We start from the raw sequence: 14,221 nt of genomic DNA, 5'->3' as shown, positions 1-14,221 counted from the left end.
ACAAGCTTAAAGTCGCCCAAATAATACAAGTTTGTTGGCGCTATTTTGAATTTTTTCAGTTTAAATTATTTTATGTTGCAACAAAAGCTACCACAGACTTTTACAAACACAATTAAACACAGTTTGATTGAAATAAAAAAATCTAACTAAGTCTAAAATCTGCATACACTGTAAAAAACTGCAACTAATTCAATAAATGGAAGAAAAAGAAAGAATTGTACCCAATCAGTGCAACTGAACAAAATCGTTTGATCATGTGTGTCCTCTATGGCAACATCAACAACACAAATACGCTAATTGAACAAGTGGATATTGATATGTAATGAAAGCAATCGGTTACAGGAAATAAATGATATTTGAAATTGACATGGGCTAAGACTCATGATATATCAACAGTATCCCTTTCAAGATATTTGAGTATTGCTCTAATATATAAGCCAAATATGCAGTTTCTTATTTTGCATGGACAGAGCACAAATTAGGGGTAAAGAGAGCGATTACGTAAGTTTATCAATGAGCGCTGTCCTCAATTGCTCCTTTCACTTTTCTGCAAACCTTTTCAGTGTGACATTTAATTTTCTTTTTTTAAAAATATATATCATTTGTTCTCAGTCAATATAAAAACAAAGCACATTGCACTTACTGTTCCATAGGAAAGTTTTTTTGTCTTTTTAAATGATTATTGTTGTTGCTCAAGCAGTTGTGGTACTGTTTCCTGCCATGGTCCTTGGCTCTCTACTGATCGTATACATAACATAAGGGATTATATATGAAGTGTATGGCCAATTAGGGCTGTGGTCTTTCACTGGTCTCAGCGAGTACTTGGTTTCCTGCCTCAAATCTAAGGGCTAAGCTTGGTACAATTAAGTGGTTATCTGGAGACAGCAGCAACAATCATTGAGAGTGAAACAGTAGCCATCCTATTCTTTGAAATGGTGCAATGTTGACAATTTCCCCAAATTGGTCACACAAGACAAGTAGATGATATTATTAATATAGGGGAAATATCTATATGTGCATATTTTTCCTGATATTAATTTGATATGCATTTTGATAAGTTCTGGATAAAGTGTTTGCAAATGAGGGTCCATACAGATGTTGTATGTGGCTGTAAGTTGTAATGCAAACTGATATGCGCAACTTAGATTTTCACAACAAATGATAACTTAAATTGTAGAGGGTCCTTTTTAATATATAACATAGATTTGTACAGCGATTACAGGGAATAATATAGTTAGTCTTAATGTGTCCTTCTTTGTACTGCCTTGCAAAGCAATTCTTTGGCTATTTGGCTAATTTGTCATCTCATAAAGAATCATGCTTGATGTCCATTATGAATGTGCGTCCCTGTCTGGATCTACATTTCACTGTTTGCAGCGTAGAGTAGTTTTCAGCCTGACAATGAGCCAGTGTCACCACAGCTTTGTCGAGGATTTTCTAGTCAAAGAACTTCGCTTCACTGCACCATCATTCAAGCAGCACTGTACACAAATTCAGGACTGAGATGTGAGCGGCAAGCACCCGCGTACAGATGTGTGTCAGGATATACAACTCGCTGTCAATTTTCAAATGGTTGAACAGTTAAGTTTGTACGAGATACAACGTTCCTTAGCCCCATCCCGAGATCCCCACCCATACACCGCATGCTTGTTCCCCTTTGCTCTGCAAAGATCAGAGGGTTTAAAATAAAGCCATGCGATGTCCCAATTTTTCCAAGCTTAAGATCTGTAAAAATTCAGCACAATGTCTTGTTCCTTTGTATGTATAAAAATAGATTTATCTCTAATGTACTCCTTTCAAAGAGATCGTCCTCTTTGGCTAACACAGCGTCATTTAGAAAAGCAAAAATGTCTGGTATATAGTTGACCTCATTTAATCGATGATGATATGCAGATGTCTTGATAATGAAAGACACTAGCTCTCCCCATGGTAGGCCTCACTACTGTCTGGTACAGACATTTCAGTGAGACTGGTTGGCCTTAATGCTTCATCAAGGGTGCCATAAATAATTTCCATGCTGTTGGGATATTTTAAGAAATGCTATTTTTGTGATAGTGTCTAATGGATCTGAAGCGAACAAATACGATTTTTGTGTACTAAACAGGAGTAAAAGATGTCAGGCGTGATGTTGTACAGTCATCTTTTGAGAGTGCAGAGAGTTCAAAGTATTCTCTGAAGCGTTTTAGGAAAAAGATTTTAAATACATTTGAAGAGCATTTGGCAAAGCTGGAGGAACTGGTCATTTTCTTCTCAAAGGATAATTTTTTTTAAATCGCTGTGGGCAGTTTTAAGTCAGTTCTGAATGTTCAGTGAACTGCAGTGCTCTATTTTGCACCAAGCAGTTGGCTTACAGTGCCTGTGTTTTTACACATGATTTTAACATAATTTACAGTTTTTTTACACCTTTAGAATTATGCCAGTGCCCTAGATGTGTTTTACTCATCTGCAAACCTGCTGGAGACCATTACTGTTGAGCTGTACAATGTGCACATATTTCCAATTACTTTGATATATGTGCTACTATTTTTAACCCACCTGACATTCTGTACACTGCTCTTCTCTGAAGATAATGACACCAGAAAATCATGTTAAAGGGATCTCTCTATGCTGTGTGATATAAAATGGTTTGTGATCTACATTAAAGGTGCAATGATAAATAATGCAAAATGTGAAAATCCTCAGTGTTTCCTTTTGATATGGTTGTGTTGTAGTGAAATGGTTTTCCCCTCATCTTTCATAAGCCCTCAGGAGATTCACTAACGAACGCTGTCGCCATGGGAGCACTGCCACTGCTCTAAGTTCACAGACAGTCATGTGCATCTTGATTCTCTCACAGGAGCATTACGGTTTGTGATGAATACTAAATATATTTAACAGTGATTTGTGATATGTGTGAGCTATTGGACTTTTGGCGTGAGACTGTGAGGTGAACTGGATGGTTTTCCAACTACTCTTCTCTGTGACCAGTATTATATATTGAACCTAAATAGTAGGGCCTGAGCTAACAGGCTCATATCGGGTAGAGAAACTGCCTTCACACTAGGCACCACCTAATGCAGGTCAGGAAACAGTAGTCAAAGTTTCTAGAAAATGCTTACATACTCGGCTATTATAACCACCTTAAATATTGAATATATAGTTATATTTTAATAGACGTATATAAGAGAACACTGTTTTTAATTTTCTTTGATCTAAAAAAATCGCTGATTCAAAATGCCCAAGTGTAAAAAAGTGACTACATTCTCTCCAGCAACATAATGGGAGAGATTGTGGGTTAAGTGTTTGGGTAAATTGCACATATTCATTTAAATTTTGATCGTTTTCTTTTTTGTTCATCAGTTGTCATCATAATTTGCCTGAATTCAATCAAAGCACTAAGTACACATTCTCTGTCACATTCGTTAAACTGTCTCCTAAATAGATAGCTCTTATTATCCCTACCTAACCAACCAGCTACGTACCCCCATCTAATTCAATCCAGGCAAATATACAGGGAAGGACTCTCGTGTCGCATAAGAAGAAGAGAAAACAAAAACTCCATTGGTGTTGGTCGGTGTTTTGCTCGTGTATGGACGATCGTATGTGTGAGTGCGTCTGAATGTCTGTTTTGTGGTAATATATTATGGATTTGTGTGAGATTGTGTCAGAGAGACAAAGTCCAGGCCCAAATATAGTGAAAACCCAGGGAGCTCAAAGTGCCCTCCCCAACGGCTGCAGGAGATTGCCCCACTGGCCCCTCTCTCTCTCACTTTTTCAGGCCTTATGCTGCTTGCTGGTCTTGAAAGACACCTGCAGCACCCGGTCTCCCAGGCGGTACCCGTTAAGGCTGGCAATGGCCATGGCAGCTTCGTCGTAGTTGGTCATGGTGACAAAGCCGAAGCCCTTACATTTGTTGGTGGTGAAGTCGCGAATAACTTTGACGTTGGTTACTGCACCGAACGGTCCGAAGAGCTGCCACAGGACACTTTCGTCAGCCTCCGGGGACAAGTTGTAGACGAAAATGCACCATCCTGCTCCGGTGGGCCCCGTGAGGTTGACTCCCGCCAGACTGGTCATGCTGTCGATGGTGATGGGTGAGAATCTGGGGAAGAGAGGGGGAGAGCTACCATGGGTGTCATTCCGAAGTTCAACACAACTTTCAGCGCTAGCCTCATATAAAATGATCTTTAGTCAAGTATGGAGTTGAAGCACTTCTCCATTTTCAGCACAGTGGCAGCAAAACTACCTGGTCTTACACAAAATGACAAGCACCCACACAATCTGCATATTCTGCTGACCATAGCCTGTGTGTAAAAACAAAATTAAAACCATGAATCACAATGTCCAAATGAAACCACAGGAACAAAACACAGAAACCTATAGAGAGGGATGAAAGGCAAATCAGATTCAAAATAAAGAAAACTGAGGAGACGCAAACGCCATGTCCATGCTGGTGAAAAAGGGGACATTACAGCAACTGAAACTGACGATGTTAGTTCAAGAACGAAATACACAAATACTTCTCAAATTAAATAAAAAGACAATAACTTAAACAAAGCCATGCCAGAATACCCTACTGTTTGGACATTTACGCTCAATGTTTTTTTCTCGACGTATTCTATATGATTGGTGATAATCTATGGACATACACTCTACTAGCAGGCAGTATTTCGGGCACTTTGTTTTGAGGTTTTGTTTTTCTTTTTTTGGCATGGATGCTTTTGAAAGTACACCTTTGGCATTTACCTCTTGACTCCGTAGCTGGCGTTTAGTAAATTGTCGAGTCTGCAACGCAAGAGGGAGAATGAAGGGGATGCAAAGGTTAGTTATGAGATCTAAAACAAGGAAAAAGGGCCTTTAGACGTTCAAAATGTAGCTCCTTCACCAGCTGGGCTCTAGGGGGCACCCTTCACTGCATTGCAAGCCCCAAATCATTCAACCGCAAGCAGATGCCATGTCAAATAATAGTCTTGTGCACAGTCCATGTCCTCAAGCAATTCAGTGTGTTAGCTCATTGTAGTAAGGCTAAACTAATTTTGAGTAGTAGCCATTTCAATTCCTTTCTCTGCCTTTTTAGAACACTTTTTGTAAATAATAAACAATGAAAACATGATGAAGGACAGACAATACTGCCTAAATGGCAGGCAAACAATTAGAAATATAACCAATTAGAAACATTTTTTGAAACTTGGCCAGAAACCACAATCACAAGAAAATTTTAAATGAAATTAATTTTGTTAAGTGATTAGCATCCGCTTTTGATGATGAACACAGTAAAATGACCTGGGACCTAGTTTAAAAGAGTTGCATTTATAGACCGCCTGCGTGTTGTTAGTGGTGAGTCATTAAAGCTGTGACGCTGGTTTAAGGTTCAGTACCTGAACCGCTGAGTTTGGTGATGCAGGGGCCCCGTGTAGCGTCTGGCAGCTGTCTGATACAGTTGAGTCAGTAAGGCTTGGCCCGTCTTCTGGCTGGGATTGTTGGCGAATTTGACAGTGATGGGCTCCGCAGCTCCCAAAGGCTTCTGTCCATTCAGACCTTTGATGGCCTCCTCAGCCTCGTTCCGTTTGTCAAACCGGATGAAGCCCACTCCTCGAGATATGCCTGCGTCAAACAAAAGCACTAAAATGTCACTATTTTGCTGTTGGAAACCCCTCAATAATGTGAGTTAAAAGTGGAGTTATACCTGTGACTTGGTCCACTAAGATGCGAGATGTGATGATGCGACCATATTGGGAAAAGAGCTGCTCCATGTCTTTCTGACTCATGGTTTTGGGTAGTCCACTCACGTATAGGTTGGCATCACGAATCGACGCTGAGCTGGGGCGGGCATATGATACCTATAGCACACATAAAAAAATATCCTTATAGTAACCAAGATGAACCATTTTGAAATCAGTAGCGCATTTAAACAATATAAATGGTTCCACTCTGAGCTACCACTTAAGTGTGAAGAATCCAGTCATCTAAATTCTAATTATTAGCCTTTGTGCAGGCCATTGCCTCAGTGCTATCTGTGGACTTAATCAAAGCCTTGATGCTCAGTGAGAATGACACAGTGCTGTGGTGACACATAGTGATGTCTGCAGCCATTACTGGAGCTGATACCAAACATCATCAAAAATCATCTTTATTTTCCCCTCAAAACATCGTCTTAGCTTGTTTTTTTCTTAATCCACCAGTGACTTAATTAATGCTGTCGCTTACTGATTTTCCTGTGATGTTATATCCCTAAAGATTCGCTGCCTGTTTGTTTAATTTTCACTTTCCAATCTTCTCGCCTCAATGTAAAGTCACACGTCTTGACTTGTGTGATTGGAAGTGTGTAAACTCATGTATGATGTATATAGCACTGCCTGGTCCATTGTTAGGAGAGCAGCTCTGGTTGTGTGTGATGGAGAAACAGAGTGAGTGTTGTCTGAGATAGGCTGAGCTGCCCTCCCTGTCCTGCCTTTTTTCCTTTGTCTGTATCCTCCAGGGACAAAACAGCTCCACCGGCAAACAGCAAACAATGCAAGCGCATCCTTTACAATGTGAAAACATATATTCTGCACATTATTTAGAAGGCTATATGTTGGGTTGAACACAGGTGCTGAGCTTTGATGCATTTAGCTGTATAACCAGTGTCTATTGTGTCTGGTCCGAGCAGCCTGTATTGAGAAGGGTTGTGTGGTACAGTGATTAGCGTGTGCTGGACGATTCAGGGGGGAGTTGCTGTATTCGGGGAGGCTGCCCTATAATTAACCCTCTCCCTGTCGCTCCCACAGTACAGATGGTGCCTGGAGCCCATATGGCCCCTAATCCTGTCATTGGCATTCTGCTCCCTGTGCTACCCCCTACCCACTACAGCGGTCCACTCCCAAATCACCATCACTTTCTCTCCATTGAAGTCCCTACAAAGTCAGGGAAAGTAAATCCAGTATTGCTTATACTATAAACAATTCATAAAAAACTAAATATTTATATAGTGATTCATATTTATATCCATGGGTTTCAGAATTCTGAGAAATTAGGACAATTACTAAAGCAATGAACACATCAAAACAAAATAATAATAATTTTTTGAATGGTCAACAGTCCTCAAAATAGGACCATACCATGCATCTTGTTATAACAAGATGCGCGAATACTTAATTTTTAGACATAAATGTATTGCAGTTCAACAAACACTTAACAGCTTACAATATTTCCCATTGTGGAACAAATAATATTATATCTTAAATTTGCCAGTTTAAGTCTGAGGTTAAAAATATTATTGAGAATACTAATGAAAATGTCTAACTTAAACTTAATTAAATAATGATTCAGCCTATACTGGGTTTACTAATGTTCAGCCATTCACTAGTTAAAATTAACCTCCCATTACATGAACAGCTGTTGGACCTGATCACCTGCTCTGTCATTCACAGATTTGATTTTTCTCGGACCCTGCACTTTGTCTCAATCTTGGTCATCTTTGATCAGTTTTAGGGATGGGTGGGTGGACGGGAAAGGGAAGTAGTGTGTTATAATATGCTCCCCTTTTCCCTCATCTGATTTTGGTACAAAGGAAGCCCCTAATTAGGCAGAATTGTAGGCAGATGGGGTAACCTGGACTGACCCTTGTGCACCACAGTCAGGCACCCTAATTACATTTCCATCACAATAACCTCTGCGTGCTGTCCGCCCCTTGCTTTCTGACCTCCACTCTCCTCTCTTTTCTCTTTTCACCCTTTCTTTCTGCTCCTTTGTTGTAGGAGCTGCACCCGTTGGCCCCCTTGAACGCCCCTCCCTCTGTCACGTCTGTTACCATATCTCCAAGCTCCAGACACCAATTTCCTCTTTTTTATCGCCCCAACACCAAAGAACAAAAAACATATAGTAAATCCTTCTTACCTTGATTGTTTTTGTTTGCAGTTTGAGACCGTTGAGTGTGTTGATGGCTTTGTCGGCATCATTTGGATCAACGTAATTTACAAATCCATATCCCAAACTCTGACCTGGACACAAAGGCAAATCTAAAATTAGATAGATAAAACAGAATTTTGTTTAAGAGGAGAAATTAACTTAATATGACAGTAAACGAGAAATATACATGCAATAATTTAAAAAGCAAAAAATATCTACAATTACATTAAACTAAAACATGCTTTTATGTAATCTGTGTAAAAAATAATAATAAAAAATAACTGCAAAGACTTTACTGCTAACCACAACCATCTCTATTGCACTAAACCTTTAATATGCATTGATATTTACCTGTAATTTTGTCTCTGACTAGCTTGCAGGACTCAATCTCTCCGATGCTACCAAACAAACTCTTGAACTCTTCCTGGGTCATGTTCTGAGGCAGATAGTTGACGATCAGGTTGGTTTTGCTGTCATCCGTCGAGCCGTTGGTGCTAATGACTGGACCGTTAGGCAGACTTGTTCCACTTGGGCCATTGGATACCTGGGTTTCCATGGTGCTGATTATCTGCTGAGAAAGAGATGTATTTTAGATTTATAACTGAAACTGGTCAACTTTGTCATTAATAGCCAGAGGAAGAAAATCAATAATGAGTACATGACTACAAGCTTTGATTTATCCTATACACAACCCACCTGAATACATATTTTCCCTCATCTTTCTAGCTCTTGCACTCCTTGCCTGTGGTCCTGCAGATGTCACAGTGGCCAGTCCCCCTCCCCCCACTCTCTTCCAGGGTCAAACTCCATTACATCATTACACAGGGACAAATAATAGTAATGAGTGCACATGCAAGGCCAAGCTAGAGACTCGAAAGTGGCAAGAGGTCGCCATGATAGACACAAAGGGAGATGTTTTTTGTTTTTTTTAGGACTGACAAAATAAACGCCATGGCTTGATTGAAAATGTGAGATTTGGTGAAATATGAATACTGTATAATGCAGTTTATTATTTTTTCTCCATTTGAGCTACACAAGATTTTTAAATAAGATCTGTGTAGTCTGCCCTACTTCCACTATACTCTTCAGACAGCATTCATTTTGAAATCAGCAAACTATAGTAATTCTGCATAATGTAATCAAGAGCTATTCTTATAATATTATAGATAATTACACGACCTGAGTTCTGGACTTTTGTATGTGCAGAAAAGAACATTTGGTAGTCTATTTTTCCTTTCTCCAATTGATTAATTTGCATCTTCATATGCGATGTTTTATAACCGCAGTTACAGTGTACTGTTTCTTTGTGTTATTTTTAAATCCAGATGTCATTTTACGCTGCTTTTTCAACACAGCCTGGGAACACGCGCCGACCTGCCTTCTAACCTGCTATGTTCCTTTGAGTTCACCTCCCCTCAGGTTGCCCAGGTAACGGCCCCTCAAAGACTGCATTGTTTCTCTAGGCAGAATATAAATTTTTCTCACCAATCTTTTTACTTTTAGTTTGCGGCATCACATTAAGGGCAGAAATACAGGTCAGACATTTTTCCTCTGTGAATAAATATTATATGACACTAGAGAAGCGAGGAGGAGCTGTTAAGTCATATTGGTAATGACAAGCGAAATTATTTTGACTTGAGAAAGACTAAAAATAAAATACTTCAAAGGGGTAAGATATTACCATCTAGAATAGCATTGTTACACACATATAGAATGTATCAGAACAAAAGAAAAATACAGTGTTATGTTATACTGTATATGTCTGAGTCTTTGATGGGGCATAGAGAACGTGTCCTGAATATGACAAAAGGGGAAAAGTCGTATTAGGGCAAATTTGTCTCGCCAACTGAAATAACCCTCAGCATAGCAGAACACACATCCCCAGTGAACAGTGTTATGGAGTTATATAATTCACAGACCACTGAGTATAGGCCAGGAGCCGAGAATGGCTGACACAAGCAGTAACTACTAGGCTTTTAGGCTTAGAAAGAACAGCTTTAAAGTTAGCTACAGTTGTAAATTGTTGAAAGCAAAAATAACCTTAAAAAGTTGGGTTTACTGTTACAATGTCAACAACTTAATTGGATCTGAACCCAGTAACCCTAGTCTGCTGCCTCAGACTAAGACAAAGTGATGACTCTTGGGGCAGCCTGTATCCACGCAACTATGAGCTCTTATGTGTGTACACTCATAAATCTTATTCCTATGCCTCTGAAAGCATCTATAACCTAAATGTATTAACACTTATATATTTTAAAGAGTTGGCTTGATACTATTTGTTTTTTTTTTTTGTTGTTGTTGTTTTTTTTTTCCTATTTTGGGGCCCGGTGAGATCTCCCTTAATATTTTATAGTGCATCAGAAGCATCGCCTACACATGGCTCCAGACTTGCACGCAAACCAGCCCTTCCTCCTCCTCTGCCAAACGCATGAACCCAGACTCTCACGCAAACAAGAGGCCTGCCTCCTCAGCCAAGCACAGACCATATACCACCTACACTGCACACTGTGAAATCACAAAACATTGAAACATACCATAAATGTAAATGTGCTCGCAAGCTCTATGTATTTCTCATGCCAGCAAACAGCTTCTCAAATTAACTTCTGCTCCAAATACAGTATTGCACTAGAGGCTATAATGTAGAGAATTATGTGCTTTGACTGGATACTACACTGTTAACGTTAATGCCAATATAAATCATAATACGGTAAAACTCTCCAACATACAAAGAAAGACACCAGTATTGATTCTGGTGTTTTCTATAACATATAGTATTGACTGTACTTTACATTATAATTCATTATGTAAAGATGTTTTTTTCTATGGATTGAATGAATCGAAAGTGAACGCTAGGATGGAGTGTAAATGAGCCTTCTAAATAACACAGATTACGGGATTATAACGAACAAAGGGCATTAGCCACACTCTCTACAGCTTAAGGGATCATGGTGGCAGCTGTAAAACAACAAGACGACAGGAGTCACAGCTCGTGTCAGCGGTGCAGCCGGGCCCGTCTCTGTTCTTCGCTCCGCGGACTAAAAATAAAGATTTCTTAAAGATTTGAGCTGCGTGAATGTGCTCCTCGTTGATAAGATGTGAGCAGACACAGTCAAAGGCTTTGGGAGACAGATCTGTCTTGCAAGTCCTTGTGCACGGGGCGCTATCCAGCGTGCTGAAAAAGGGAGTGGCTTTCGGATACTTTCATTTCAAGATCTTAAAATACTACTATTTTTAATGCAGAAACGCAATTTACATATTATTTGTATATATGCCTAACACATTTTATTTTAACCTACATAAATTTCAGCGTACGTTCCTCGTTTACTCGTTATTTAAAGGCAGGGCTTGTGCAGGCATTCATGAAGCGCAGCGCCTTTTTGCTGAATAAATGTATTGAAACGAGCAAACAAAAGAGCCACCCGTTCCTCCTCGTCTCCCTCGCTCGGGCTATGGCAGCACTATGAATATTAATGTAAACAGTGGCGCTTTGTGTCGTGGCTAGGGGCTGCAGGACTCTCCGGGAACAATGAGTGTTACAGTTGCCAGATTCGAGTCAAAAACGCAACAGCAAGTCCAGACCAAAATCTACAACTTTACAACAAGCTACTTATTGGCTGATACTCATTCATAGAAATGATTCACGAGGTTTTCCATGCGTAAAAATGATTATAGTAGAACAACTGAAATGAAACTCTTCCCATGGTGTTACAAATATTACTTTCTAAACAACACTGTTGGTGTTCTTGAAGACAAAGGGTCCAAATAAGACGTCACATGTACAGTGCCAGGATGGAAGCAACACGTTCATCTCTTCCTGTATTTGTTTGTTGTGCGTAATTATACGAAGCTACGGGCAACAAGGGGAAATCACTGCTTACATAATTGCAATTAACATATCCCAGTCTATAAGTTGGGAGATAATTAGGTTGACTTAGAAATTGCATTTGTTTTCTTAGACAATGCGTTTGAAATGTAAAATAACACAAGTACAAAGTATTTATCCTATTTAGTCAATGTCTAGCACTTTTAGAGTATTGTTTGGTTGGCTGGTCGCGGCTGACTGTCCTTGTCCTTGAATTGTGTAAGTGGAAGGTTATCTGACTCAACGTTTTATTTGCTAGGCACTGCGGTACAAGCATGGAGCACTGCGGACCATGTGCAGGAGAGCCACTGTCTGCGTGATACCGGGGCCTGCGTGGACAATAGGTAACGAGAACAAAGGGAAAGAGGAAGCTTCACTGGAGGCACGTCAAGTACATTTGGACACTCACTCATAACGAGGCCTGGCCCTTTAAGGCACAGTCAGATACTTCATAATAAACATGCTAACGCTAGCTTTCACACCCTTTGTATGAATTGTAATACACCAGATATTCAGATATTTACTACCTTTGCACATATATTCCCTTGAAATAATAAACGTGCCAATTATTTTAAAATGTAATTAACGTCGTTAAGATCAGTTTGGCTGCTATAAAACACGAGGATGTAATGAAACATCCCAGTCTATTCAGCATTCATGCTAACGTGATCTGTGCTACATTTATACGCAAATGTGTCTTCCTTTAATTGGCGTGCTTAGAAAAACCACGCTGTCAACCACGTAAGATGTCAAGTGGTAAATCAGACCAGGCCGTTTAGGGCTCAAAGGCCCTCGCCTGGTGCTTTAGTCCAGCAGAGACACGCCCAATCCGGCCATCGGCACACAGCAAAGCTAATTTATCACTGCTCCCATCTCCCCTGGTCCAGCGGGCGCGGCGCACGCATGGATATCTTGCACCTCAAACTTGCGGAAAACGCGCTTAAACGTGGATGTGCGTGTGTTGCGTCCCTACACTATCGCGGCTACGGAGGTTTCCAGTCCATTTACTCGGTTGCATCGCAACGAGAACCCTGAGGAATTCGGACTTTGTCTGATTCAATGCAAACCAATGGATGCGTAATCTCCCCCCTCCCCCTCTTCCTCCCAGAGTGACTCGACCCTTTTTCCTTTGCCTTGTTGGATGGGCCCTCAGCCTCCGAGGCATCATGTTTTGTCTCATAGAGCCGTCTTCAGCATCCTTAGCTGCGCCAAGTGCAGAAAGCCAGCTTCCCCCACTGCGTGTCTTATTGCGTGTCTCCTGCTTTAGCAATGTAAATCTGTGGAACCTCCACACTTTCCCTTTAATACTGTACCCTTCTATTCACAGATGCGACATTTGGCTGTTCTGCTGGTTGTCACTAAAGGCTGTGCTGGAAAATGGCAGGTTCAAGACTTATGGCATGGCAGACGTACATGGCAGACAATGACTGCAGTATTAGTGCTGTCAAGCATAGCGGATCCACCAGTGTAAGATAGTTGATCTATCTAATCCTATAGTAGCACTAGTATGCATATTAAACAAAAGCTATTTGACCAAAACATCATCGGTGTGCAGACATGTCAACAAACCGTGCTTAATATTTGATCTCTAGCAATAATAAAATGACACGTGTGCGTATGACCATGGCCGACACATTGTAAGGATGCTGCTATCTCCATCACTCAAGATAGAAGAGAAATAGAGGTATACGTACAGTAACCATTCTTGACGTACAGTGCAAGAAATCTAGGTCCTTCTTCTCTACGCTGATCTTGGGCTGAAGTCTCCAAGCTCTTCGGCCTTTAAAATATTTGGCCCTTGTTATCTGTCAGGTCTCCAAATTAAAATAAAAAAAAGAAAAAAAGGAAAAAAAATTACAATCTTCGCCAAGGAATCTCAGCCCTTTGCGATTGTAGGTGTCCTCTATAGGATGAAAATGAGGAGAAAGGGGTTTTCTGCCGGATGACGATGAGGGAGTGTGTTTCTCTCCGAGTGGCGTGGGCGATGGTTCAGAAAAAAGAGAAGAAGCAGTGCTCCTCAGCGGCAGGGTGTGTCCAGGGGAGGGTGTTTGACTTCGTCTGTTTTTTGTGTGTAATTCCCTGCTCCACTCTCAGTCTCCTTCTGTGCCTCTGCTGCAATGTTCTTCTTTTATGCGTCCTCCTGGCTGGCAGCGCACGCAGCTGATTGGCTAATTGTGCAGGGAGGGTACTACACGGCAGCCATTGCAATGCGTTCCTCTCCCATTATCCCCTTTAGGAGAGATAACCAAGAGAGCCCCCCCTTGCCTCAGCATCCGCCCTCCTTCTCCCTGCCCTGCCTTTCTTTCTGCCCCCCTCTTCACTCACATGCAGAGCGCAGTGAATAGGCCTCCACCTGCACTTTCAGAGCAGATGGGTGCAGTACAAGACAGTAGACTTGTTTCTCTCACTCCTCACACTCGCCTGTCCTCTAGCAAAGCCTGATTTCCTTTTTCTCAGTTTGAAATCACAGCAAAACACATTCACACTTTTGTC

The 14,221-nt window shown here is 40.8% G+C and overlaps 1 protein-coding gene across 5 annotated transcripts; it reads right to left on the bottom strand.

Moving 5' to 3' along the window:
- Positions 1 to 3,753: 3,753 nt before the first annotated feature.
- On the bottom strand, positions 3,754 to 13,431 carry elavl3 (ELAV like neuron-specific RNA binding protein 3). 5 transcript variants are annotated; one of them, XM_055152675.1, is made up of 7 exons: positions 13,423 to 13,431; positions 8,218 to 8,434; positions 7,855 to 7,958; positions 5,666 to 5,819; positions 5,358 to 5,601; positions 4,726 to 4,764; positions 3,754 to 4,102 (listed from the first exon to the last, which is right to left on the bottom strand). In XM_055152675.1, exons 1-7 carry the CDS (start codon positions 13,429 to 13,431, stop codon positions 3,754 to 3,756), a joined length of 1,116 nt encoding a protein of 371 aa, XP_055008650.1. The 5 variants fall into 5 exon arrangements, with proteins under 5 accessions (XP_055008650.1, XP_055008651.1, XP_055008652.1 ...); XM_055152676.1 differs by having other exon boundaries at positions 3,754 to 4,081; XM_055152677.1 differs by lacking the exon at positions 4,726 to 4,764 and having other exon boundaries at positions 5,358 to 5,583.
- Positions 13,432 to 14,221: the final 790 nt, after the last annotated feature.

This window comes from Boleophthalmus pectinirostris, unplaced genomic scaffold (assembly GCF_026225935.1).
Source record: "Boleophthalmus pectinirostris isolate CB_2022bp ecotype Guang Dong unplaced genomic scaffold, ASM2622593v1 HiC_scaffold_17, whole genome shotgun sequence".
NCBI classification, from domain to species: domain Eukaryota; kingdom Metazoa; phylum Chordata; class Actinopteri; order Gobiiformes; family Gobiidae; genus Boleophthalmus; species Boleophthalmus pectinirostris.
This window is presented reverse-complemented; position numbering and strand designations above follow the sequence as displayed.

What these genes read in the sequence shown, in the direction of transcription:
- elavl3 (XM_055152675.1), bottom strand. An exon ending in CTTAGTGGACCAAGTCACAG is followed by an intron (nt 5,602 to 5,665) that starts GTATAACTCCAC and finishes GTGACATTTTAG; the next exon opens with TGCTTTTGTTTGACGCAGGC. An exon ending in GCCAGCTACGGAGTCAAGAG is followed by an intron (nt 4,103 to 4,725) that starts GTAAATGCCAAA and finishes CACCCATGGTAG; the next exon opens with CTCTCCCCCTCTCTTCCCCA.